We start from the raw sequence: 11,578 nt of genomic DNA on the forward strand, positions 1-11,578 counted from the left end.
GCCACCAGAGTCATCTTTTGAAAAAACAAAACTTTATGTCACTCCCTAGCCCAAACACTTTAAAGGCTCCCTGTTGCCTACAAGACACAGTTCAAGCTCCACTGCAGGGCTTAAGGAGCCTTCCATGGCCTGCACCTGCCCTGCCCCCTTCTCCTTCCCTGAACTCCTGCCCCACTCAACACCTTGCTGTTCTCCAAGGTCACAGTGCTCTTTCATCCCTTTGTGCCTTTGCTCGCAATAGTCCCTCTGTTTGGAATAGTCCCCTGCCTGCCTGGTGGACACCACTTAACTTCTGAGACTCAGTTCAAGCACAGCTTCCTCTAGAAAGCCTTCTTTGATTGCTTTCCTAGAGTAAAATTGACTGCCCCCCCCCCCTTTGTGTCTGCACTACACCCACAACCAGAGCCACGGTGGGGTGGGAGGAGCCGATGGGGCATTCTGCTCTCGGCCCACAGTTGTGCATCTCGAGGCCAGGGGCCCTGTCTTTCATCGCTGTGTGCTTGGTGCCTCACCCAGTGCCTGGTCCCTGGCAGGTCTCAGTACATTGCTTCTATTGGTGCTGGATGGGAAGGTGGGTTTGTGAAAGGCCCTGGAAGGATTTTCATTTCCAACTGCAGAAGGGTCTTGGACTGCGAACGGGGCTGTGAGACTTTATTTATGCAAAGGAAAGTGCCTTCTCCCTCACTTCACCAGTTACTTCGCAGACACCCCCCGCTGCTCTGGGGTGTGTCTCAGGTAGCCAAGGCGGTTGGCAGTAGGCTCTCCTGAAGGCATAGTGTCTAGTATTGAGATGAATCCTTTTCCAGCTGCAGCTGGAGGAAAGTGCCTGCAAGAGAAGGGGGAGCCAAGTGGCAGGAGCCAGAGCACAGATGGTAGGAGCTTGAAGGGGTGCTCAGAGCATGTGCACCCAGTTACTCAGTATCTGGGTCCTCTCCTGAGGTACAGGTTGGGCCACTCATACATAGAAAAAAAAACCCCTAGTTGGGTTTTCCCTCACTTTGTCTGTGTCTTCTGCAAGTACCCAACCCCACTCTAAAAAGCTGGACCCCGGCTTGGGACTGGATCCTTAACAGTCCCCTTCTGTTTGTTCTGGGTGTCGGGGTGGCAGGACAGGGCCTGGGGCTGAGGCTCTCTCTACCTGAAGCTTTGGCATAAACGGTCTGCTGGTCCGTGCTCTGGGCGATGCAGTATATGTAAAGCTTCTGGTCCTCAACCTTTTCCACGTCAACGTTCAGCACAGCCCACGCGGATTAGCCCCTCCCTCACATGAACCCCTGGCCACCATCCCTTTACCTCTCTGTTCCCTCATCCTTGTCTTCCTCCCACCCTGCCTCAAGGACTAAAGTGGCTCTGGGCTCAGGGATCTGCCAGCAACCAGAGTCTGACAGCAGAGGTTGCATTCCAGCTGAGAACCAGAGGACCGTGTGGCTGGGGAAGGAGAGTGACAGGCAGGACTTCTACACCTCAACTGCCACGCATGGCTGTCCCCTCAATGGCCAACACCCCAACGATCCGTACTTACTTTTTGAACCTGATGTTGAGATTTAGTGTGAACAGCCCCTCTCCAGCCAGGTAAGCAGTTTTAGAGAAGATCTCATCTCTCATGGCTGCCAGTGACCCTCCGTGGGCAAACCTAGGGGTGGGGGCAGGGGGCAAGGCCAGGGCTGGAATAACCCCACCTCCATCTTTCCCCAGGAAAGGAAAGGAAACAGATCTGGATCCCGTCTGATCAAACCAGTCAAAATCAGCTGATTTGTCTTCCATGTTGCTGCAGCATGTGTTAGCAACCACTTGATACCATGATTTTATTTCACCAGGAAAAAAAACTTTTTTTGTTGTTAGAGTTAATGGAAAAACCTTTTTCAGATTCATCAGCTAATTACTGGCGGCAACTACCATAATTTGGAAAGGTGCACTCCTACAGGGAATGATAAAGCCCCTGAACTTTTGGGCTTTAGTCTCTAAACAATGACCTTGGGCCAGCTCTCACCTCACTAGTCACTATGGCCAATGTTGAGTCCACATTTTCAAGATGGGTAAACGTGGAAGTTAACTTAGGACCTATAAAGTGCTGACGAGATAGACTCCCGAGCAGTGCTGCCGGTGGAAAGCCGAGAGCCGGCTTCAGCAGGATGATGCCAACACTTGCTTTATGTACAGCACATAAAACTCTCATTCTCACTTGTGTAAGCTGACCTTCATGCCAAAGCTCCATTGCTGGTTAAGCTGGGGACAATAGAAAGGCACCCAGCTGGGGGCCATGCAACCACACCCACCTGGTTTGACTCCTTGCCTCCATGTTCACTACATGTTTGATCTTGTAAAAGTTGCTAAACCTTTCTGAGCTTTAGTTTTCTCACTGTGAATTGTGAATAAAAATAATTTCTATCTCATTAGATCAAATGAGGTAATGTTTACAAAACCTCATGTATGCTTCTAGTCACCTCCCTTCCCATATTGCTTGAAGGAGGGGAAGAGTTGTTGCCAAAGAACCCTAAGCCTGCTCTTCCCTTGTCCTCACTGGCCAGGCAGGAGACCCATCCGCAAGTGTGTAGGTGCTGCAGGGTAGCTCTTGGTCAGCCAGAAGCCTACCGGGCCTCATTGCCTAGGGGCTGGGTGGGTACTTGTCAAGATAATAGAAAATACATATATTGGTCTCTGCCCCTGATTCCTGGCACAGAGCTCCTGAAACCCTCTATTTCCTGGGTGATAGGAGTGTCTTTTGTTCTAATGAGGCAACTCCCGGCCGGCTCCTGGTTGAGGGCTGGTCACCAGAAAGACCAAGCCATGACTGCAAGCTTGGAATTTTCAGTCCTGCCCCCCGCCCCTCCCCCAATTCTCTTGAGAAGAGAGAAGGGCTGAAAATGGAGTTAATGATTGATCATACCTATGTGTTGAAGCTTCCATAAGAATTCCAATTAGTATGGGGCTCAGAGAGCTTCCAGGCTGGCGAACACATCCACACTAGAAGAGTGACACACCCCAACTCCGCAGGGACGGGAGCTCCTGTGCTTGGGATTCTCCCAGACCTTCCCTTATGGGTTTCTTCCACCTGGATGTTCATCCTTTATCATATCTTTAATAAACTGGTAACTATAAGTGTTTCTCTGAGTTCTGTGAGTGGTTCTAGTAAATTAATCCAACCACAGGAGAAGGTTCTGGGAACCACCAATTGTAGCCAAATCAGACAGAAGTTGTGGGTAACCTGGGGACCTACACTTGCCATTGGCATCTGAAGAAGGGTGGGAGCAGTCTTGTGGGACTGAGACTTTAACCTGTGGCATCTGGCACTACCTCTAGGTAGACGGGGTCAGAATGGAGTTAAATTGTAGGACACCCAGCTGGTGTCACAGAGCATTGCTTGTTGTGGGGAAAAATCTGAGAACATTTGGTGACCAGAAGTGTCGGAAGGGAAGTGTTCTATATGAGAGTAAAGGAGACTCACAGGAAAGACAGACGTAGCAGGGAAGAACTGGGTTTTTCCTTACCTAGGAGATAAACTGAACTGGGTTTTTCTAATTTGGCGCTAATTTCTTCTCTGGACCCCCTCAGTCCTCTGGCCTCAGTGTTGGGTGGTCCTCCTCTGACTCCACTGCCCCACCTCCATGAGGCCCTAAATAAAGTCAGCCACACTCCACCCTATCCCTGCCTTCTTGGGGGTGTTCCTCTTCAGAAGGGAGGGGACCCATGGCTTGGGTAGAGCTCTGACCTAGTCCCCCAGTGTCTGCCTGCACTAGTATGGAAATCAGTGTGCCCATGGAAGATACCTTAAGGATGGCCAAGGTGACAAAGGGCTGCAGTCTGAATCCATGGCCTGTAGAGGTGCTGACATCTATTAAGCTCTTTGAATTCTGTATAACTGCAATTGAGTCTCTCTCAGGCCTTGGGACCCTAAAGCTTCTCCTTCCCCCTCCTCCCTCTTCTCCCTTGCAGGAATTCTGAAACCAACAATAGCATTTAGTGAGTGTCTAAAGCAGGAACAAGGATGGAGAAGGCAGACAACCGTGGACATGGTGACCCAGTATTCTCGGGCAAGAAGCTCAGGGCCAGCCTTATTTCCCTCGTGAATGTATTTATGTCCAGTGTGAGTTCTTTTCTGGGTCTATTCCCAGTTTGGAGGCAATGGAGTACAGTGGAAGAAGCAATGGACTCGGAGTCCCAGCTCCTGCATTAGAGTCCTGGTCCTGACCTTGATTGCCTGTGTTACCTTGGGCAAGATAACTTACCTCTGTGTGCCTCAGTATGGCCTGAGAGCTATATTGTGCTTTATGGTTTATGAGCACATACATATAGGCCCATAATATCATATCTGTCAGCTATTCTGGAAGGTAGATATTATTGCACCAAGATTTAGGTAAGGAGACCAAAGGCTAGAGGTTAAATTGCTTGCTCGGTGTCTCCAAGCAAGCCTGACAGAGCAGGACTGGCAGAGCAGGACTGGAAATCTGGCTCCTAATTCCAGATCCTGTCTTCTTCCAAGTCCAACACATCCTTCTCAAAGTGGTTTCTAAGACCCCTTCTTACTGGAAAATTCCCAGACCTGAATAAGGAGGCTCTTTATTATCTGCACAGTGGGGACTGGACCAGATGACAGAATATCCTTCCAAGTCTGATACTGTGAGACTGGAGCCCAGAGCCTCCCACTCCCAACCCAGCTCCTTAGAGAGAGGTACAGATCCCAGAGCCTGGCTGCACCCAATACATCTCCTGAGCCAAGCGCAGGAAGCAGCCAAAGATATCCCCCACCAGGCCTGCCTGTGGCCTTACCCTGGGGGCCCCTCCAGGTAGGGGCCTGGTTGGAAAAGACAGACAGACTTCTTCTTGGATGGGTGGAAAAAGGTGACATACTAGTAGTCTTGTCCTTCTGTTTCAATACACTTGGTGAAGATGTGACAGTCACTTTTGTCTGGGGAGAGATGGGGAGTGACACAGCTGAAGAAAGGAGTGCGTGAGGGCATGGGGCCCAGTCAGGATGAAGGGCCAGTCATTCATCTGGCCCTTCAGATGGATGGAGCCCGGCCTCAGGTATAGGGTTGAGGAGAGAACCAGAGGACATACAGGCTCTGCTCTCAGGGAGCCTTCAATTGGAGAGCAAGGCATGGATCTGTCCTCAGGGCTCGGTCTGAGGGGGACACAGCCCTGTCCTTAAGGAGCCCTCAGTCTGAAGGGGATACAGCCCTGTCCTCAGGGAGCCCTGAGTCTGTGGGGACACAGCCCTGTCCTCAGCGAGCCCTGAGTGTTGAGGAAGAAACACTCATGAAGTTCGCTGGCTGAGAATAGATGTAGGGTCAGGGGAAGGTCAGACTTTAAGAGACCTTAAACATTGAAAATTAAAGTGTATGGCATTTAATTCACATATAATTCAAAATAACAATACTGAACAGAAAAATAAGGGCAGAAGAGTCCCCCAAAGTTCTGATTATTTTTCTCAAGGCGACTATAAGAACTATATCCTTTTTGGATGGAATCCAAAGTCTTCAAAAACTTTTGGTGCACCTGCTTTGTTTTTTCCCTAAACCCAATGTACCGCCCATTCATCCCTGGGCTGGAAGAACACATATGTGAATGAGAGAGACAAGTTAACACACATGCGTGCTCACACACACGCACATGCAGAGAGATCAAAGTGGAAAACTCTATCACTCTGATCTGTGAGTGTTTCAGGAGAGCCTCTGGGCCTAGCAGAGCAGGGATGGTGTGCGGAGGTCTGCAGTGAGCAAGGGGGAGTCCTCAGACCTTTGTGGGGTGGGGAGGAGGACTTGGGATAAGGCTTGACAGTAAGGGAAGCACCCCGGGAGAGAAGGCAGCAGGGCAGGGAGCTGAGTCAGCCGTTCTCCAGTGGGTGCACTCTGGGCTGGGAGCAGAGGCAGCTGCTAGGGTGTGCTCTCTTCCCCTGGGAGGAGGGGAGCCAGGGCCCTGAGAGGATGCTTTTCTCATCCACCTGCCTGGGGCTGCAGTGGGAGGGGTGGAGTTAGCAGAAAAAACTTCTGGCTGAGAACTGGCACAGAGCTTGTGAATTTCCTTCTTGAGCAACTCTGACCACAGGGAAAGGGGCTGGCTGATCTTACCCTGGTGGGCTGGGGTGTACGTGTGCCGATGGGCCCTCTCCAGCCAGGCCTTACCTGAGGAAACCGTTAACACTAATGGGAGCTTGAGCCCGTGGATGTGGTTTCTGTTGGACTTGAAGGAGGGCAGTCTGATCCAGCCATCGGCCTTAGTCTTCTCCAGAAATTCGTGGTACAGGTTCAGGATGTCTGGACACCAGCTGGCATTGGAGAGGGTATAATTCTTCAAATTTGTCTTCTCCTGACAGAATCTTGAGACCTGGGCAGGAAAAATCGGGGAGACTAGACAGCTTACTGGGAGGTGGGCTGCTGCTTGGGCTTCAGGACCTGTAGGTAGTGTGCTCCTGGGTTCCTGGGCTCTTCAATCCCTTCCACCAGTGTTGACTTGAGGGAAATGGCCCTTGGGGACTCCTGTGGGTGACCAGGGAAGGGGACACTAATGTGCAAAAGAAGGGAAGGAAAGGCATGGGGACTGACAGTTAGAGGCATGCTGCTCTGTGTGGCGCATTAAAATTGTCCTGTTTTAAAGCCTGTGAGCTGTTCTTTGAGGCTGAGAATGGCTAGTATTAGCCCCACCTTGCAGATGGGGAAACTGAAGAAACACGGCTAAGGTTGCCAAGCTTGTGAGTGTGCGAGCTGATGGTCAGACTAGAGCTCATCCTGAGACACTGTCTACCCTGGGGGTGTGACCACAGGTGAGGGCCACTGTTATCACCTCCTCACCTCAGGGGCTACTCCAGCTCTGTCCATAGCTGTGGGCCTGCCCGGGGAAGGGAGGCTCCTTTGAAACCTGTTTTGGGCGCCCACAGTGGTGCGGTACCTCTTGTGGGATGAGGAGGCATCCTCTGTGATGCCGGATGCTCGCGCACCAAATGCACCTATGGGCAGTCGGCCACACACAGGGTCCTTTGTCTGGGGGTGTCGCAACTCAGCTGCAACAGTCGGAGTCCCATAGGAGGAAAGTGAGTGGTGGCCACACAAGATTCAGATCAGGATGAAAGTAACCTGGTAGTCTTAGTTATGGATCTGGGCTGCTTGGTTTCCTTTGACAAATCAAATAGCTCCCAACAAACTGCTCACCTGCCCTGGCCACAATCTGGGAAGAGGAGATTTGGGGTGCTCCCTACACCCGCAGCCCCCAGGAGAAGGGCTGTGCATCTGGCTGAGTGGGGCACTCACCCACCAGGGAGTCCATGGAAGATCCGAATGCTGAGGCAGGGCTGAACGTGGGCAGGATGTAGGGGCCACCAGGAAGGGCTCCGTGGTGGCCAAAGTCTTGCTGCCACCTGGAGGCCTCTTCTTATTATGGTTGAGCGCTGGGATTGGGTCGGCAGGGCTGTGGCAGCGAGGCGAGTGAGTGCACTTTTTCGGCTGCACCTTGGGGCTGTCGGGGCAGCCACCTCTGAGAGAAGCCGCACTCTGTCACAAGGCTTTCATTAGCAAGCTGCCACCGCAGATGATTAGGCAAGGCTGGGCTGGTTTGATACAACACCCATAGATGCTTGGGGACTTTACCTGCTCCAGAGCCCCCCACCCCCAGCACTTGGGGAGGGGCAGATGCTGCTTGGGCATGAATGCATAGCAGGACTGGCCTGAGTTCAGAAAGAAATATTTATTAAAGGAGCAAAAAAGTACATAATGAAATAGCATAGCGTATATGAAGCTTTGGAGAGTTGCCCTGGAGTTTTTCTGGGGAGAACCCAGTAATATTCCCAGAAAGATAAGGGAGGTCTAATCCTTGATTGGAGGCCACTGGTGGAGTGTCTGCGTGCGTTGGTGGAGTGTTTGTGGCAGGTGCTCTGCAGCAAGACTCTGAAAGCTCTGGTATGACCCTGGGACTCAGAAAACCAACTCGCAGCCCTCAGCCACTCCCTTCTTCTATCTCATACAGAGGGCAGCCCAGGCAAGCCTCCACCTGCTGGTCCCTGGTGAGGACGGGGTGGGGAGGCGTGGGGTGGGGTGGGGGGAGGCCTTGGAAGGGGAGGTCAGAAAATCATTCAGGGAGGAAGCAGCTTAGCAAGGGCATTCTGTGCTTTGGGAACGCCAGGGAGTGGGTGATGGCAGCAGACAATGCTGGGAGTGAGGCGGGGAGCGGGGCAGAGGAGGCTTTGCTGATGACGAGCCTGGAAAAGAGCCAGCTTTGAGTGGGAGAGTGGGGAGGAGTGCTCAGTCAGCATCTGCAAGGGTGCGGACTCTTTTTGGTGGTGGTATTTCTTGTACTGAGTTAAAACTGCCAGTTTTCAACTAAAAGTCCCAGATTTTAATGCACTAGAATAAAGTGTGTTCTAAAGGTCAGAACTATGCAAAGATGGAATTATAATGATGATGATGATGATGATGATGATGATGAGTTTGGTAGGTTCTGAAAGATCGTACTGATTTAATATGGAAATTTAAAGATTTTATCCCACCTTCTGTAGTTAGCTGTCCTAGAAGACTAGGATATAAATATTTTCCTCATCTCTTGTCCAGGTTTGAAGGAAACTTCTTCAAGGACTGGGGGGAGCCCAGTTTTTTTGGTTGGTATAGTCTCTGGGTCTAATCATAAATATTTGAGTTAGTTGTCAACATTTAAAAACAGGGAGTTGGGACTTCCCTAGTGGTCCAGTGGTTAAGAATCCACCTTCCGATGTGGGAGACGTGGGTTCCATCCCTGGTTGGGGAACTAAGATCCCACATGCCATGGGGCAACTAAGCCCGTGCATTGCAACTAGAGAGAAGCCCTCGCACCACAACTAGAGAGGAGCCTGTGTGCCACAACAAAAGATCCCACGTGCCGCAACTGAGACCCAACACAGCCAAAAATAAATAAAATAAAATAAAATAAAACAGGGAATTTCATACAAAGCAGAAGGCCAAGGACCTCCAGATAAGTGGAAAAATCTGGCAACAGGATCTTCATTCCTATGCAGTAGCCGTGGGCTGGAGCGGATGCCCCGTGTCCTCTGGCTTGCCCCACCCTCCCCTGTTACTGAGCATTCCTTCATTCCCTCTGCCAGCCTCTATGTGTGATACTTGATTTGGGAGATGGGACTCGAGGAGGAGACAGGAGTGAAAAGAGGACTCTTAGAAAGGGTAGAAGAGGAGGCCGAGGAAGGGGGAGTAGGGAGAAGGAGAGGGATCCACAGGGGGCCCCGGAGGCTGAAAGCTGATCCCAGGAAGGTTGCCCCAGGAGGAGGCAGGGGCTGTCATCCCAAGAAGAATCAGTAGCTGAACCTGGGAAAGGAAATCCTTGTTTCATTGCCTGAGTTCATTGTCTGCTTCCTGACACAGAGCTCCTAAATCCCTTGAAGTTTCCTGGGTGACAGGAGTATCTTTTGTTCCAATGAGGTGGCTCTGAGTGGACTCCAGATAGTCTCAGGAGGGGGGCTGGTCACCAGAAAGACCAAGCCATGATTAGAAGCTTGGGATTTTCAATCTCACCTCTCATCCTTCAGGAAGGGGAGGGGGTTGGAGACTGACTTAATGATCCATCATCCCAACGTGATGAAGCCTCCATAAAAATCCAAAAAATTTAAAAAATTCCAGGTTGGCACACCCCACCTCCATGGGGACAGAAACTCCTGTGCTCAGGATCCTCCCAGACCTTGCCCTATGTATCTCTTCATCTGACTGTTCATGTGTATCTTTTATCATACCCTTCATTAAATTGTAAGCTGGTAAATGTAAGTAAGTGTTTCTGTGAGTTTGGTGAACTGTTCTAGCCAACAATCAAATCCAAGGAGAGGAGGGCTCATGGGAACCTCTGATTTGTAGCCAAGTCAGACAGAAGTTGTGGGTACCTTGGTGACCTATTACTTGCGACTGGCATTTGAAGTGGGGCACAGTCTCGTGGGACTGAGCCTTTAACCAGTGGGGTCTGCACTAACTTTGGTTAGTGTCAGAATCGAATTATAGGGCATCCAACTGGTGTTGCAGAGAATTGCTTGGTGTGGAGGAAAACCCCACACATCTGACGTCAGAGGTATGTGTGAAAGTAAAGGGGAAACACAGGAAGTTTTTCCTGTAGGCACTCTCCTACTTTACTAGTTGTTTTGCAATTTTTGGTTAAATCAACTTTCAAATCCTTACATCATTATGATTACAAAAATTTTGTTCTCAGCCTTGCCATATGCTATAGTTACTTTTTCTTTCTATAACTTTTATTTTCCTTGAATTGATAATATCCAAGGTTCAACTGGATGCTGTGGTCCAGGAGAATACAGGGAAATTAAAGGACAGTGGTTGAGATGACCAGCCTTCATTTCCCAGCTGGGAGGGGGGAAGAGTGAAAATAAAAGAAATGAAGATCTGGCGATGTATGTGATATTTAAGAGCAGGAATAATGGGATCAAGGGTATGACAGATGGAAGGTAATTAGAGAGAAAGATATCTGAGGAGAACGTCTATGGTGATGGCAAAATCGTATGTGGGGTGCTGAATTCTGGTGGCTGGCATAAGATGGAGGAAGTTGGTTGTTCAAGGCCATCTAGGAAGAGAAAGATTAGGATTGTGAAGAAAGCGCTCTTTTCCCCCTTTTGGACTCCTTTCCCACCATTTCACACATCTTGTGGATTCTTTCTGCAACACAGAGCTCTTCTGACATGTGGGCTGGGAATTCAGCTACCCAGGGAGGTGGAAAGGTGCTTGGCTAGTGCCTTGAACATGGTCTTTGGCCACAGCCCTTCTCCTTCTGTGTGAACTCAGCTCAGAGAGAACAAAGAACACTCAGCTCAGAGAAAAAGCTTCTCCCCAGACCTGGATAAGCAATTAGAAAACAGGGAAGTCAGTGAAGGTTCAGCGTAATTCAGAACTCCTGTTGGATTCTCATTTAGCTTGTTGTCTGCCTGGTGCATTTCCTGTTTGGGACCTTGTGGGGGAATGTTGAGTTTGGGGCTTCTCTGGCTGAGCTATGACAAATCCTCAGAAGCACATCCTGGGCCTGACCTGGCAGGTGGTGCTCAGAAGAACCAGCAGTGGTGTGCTGGTAAGTGGTAAGGGATTAACAGCTCCTGGTGGGCGGAGAACTCTAATTGGTAGCATTTGCCAGCTTTTGTTGTGTAAATATTCCCATGGTGGCTGATTTCAGGCTAACATTATGATGCCACTGACCCTGACCATGAGGCTGGGAAGAGGTGTGCTCAACCAGCTCTTGCAAGTTGGTAGGCACTGGCTCCGGCACACCACTGAACTGGAAAATTCTTTGGCTTGGAGCAAAGCAACACGGGTAACCAAGGCCGTCGTAGGTTTGGCAGGTCACTTCTCGGTCCTGGGTCCTCCCAAATGTAAACTCGTGCCCTCTTCTCTCTTTTCAAGTTCCCTTCCCTCACAAGACTGACTAGGCTATAGCACTGAGTCTCCCCAGCCTGCCCTCCTCCCTTGCTGCCCGCCAAACAAGTTCATAGGACATTTTTTTGTTTAAAGATTTTTGTGTTGTTTCAAGACATTTAAAGAGGAAAATTACAACATTTCCAGAAATCTTACAAAGTCCTCCTCATCTTGGGGGGACCTGGAAGCCCTCTCAGATCATTCTG

General features: G+C 50.2%; 1 protein-coding gene across 1 annotated transcript; it reads right to left on the reverse strand.

Annotated features, from left to right (window-relative positions):
• Window positions 1-779: 779 nt before the first annotated feature.
• Window positions 780-7,637, reverse strand: THEM5 (thioesterase superfamily member 5; the record flags this gene model as incomplete). The annotated part of the gene is given in 9 exon segments (XM_079721721.1): window positions 780-826; window positions 1,139-1,245; window positions 1,523-1,633; window positions 4,768-4,847; window positions 4,851-4,906; window positions 6,123-6,324; window positions 7,249-7,335; window positions 7,337-7,381; window positions 7,581-7,637. Coding segments are annotated over 9 exon segments (792 nt in total).
• Window positions 7,638-11,578: the final 3,941 nt, after the last annotated feature.

This window comes from Hyperoodon ampullatus (assembly GCF_949752795.1).
Source record: "Hyperoodon ampullatus genome assembly, chromosome: 2".
NCBI classification, from domain to species: Eukaryota; Metazoa; Chordata; class Mammalia; order Artiodactyla; family Ziphiidae; genus Hyperoodon; species Hyperoodon ampullatus.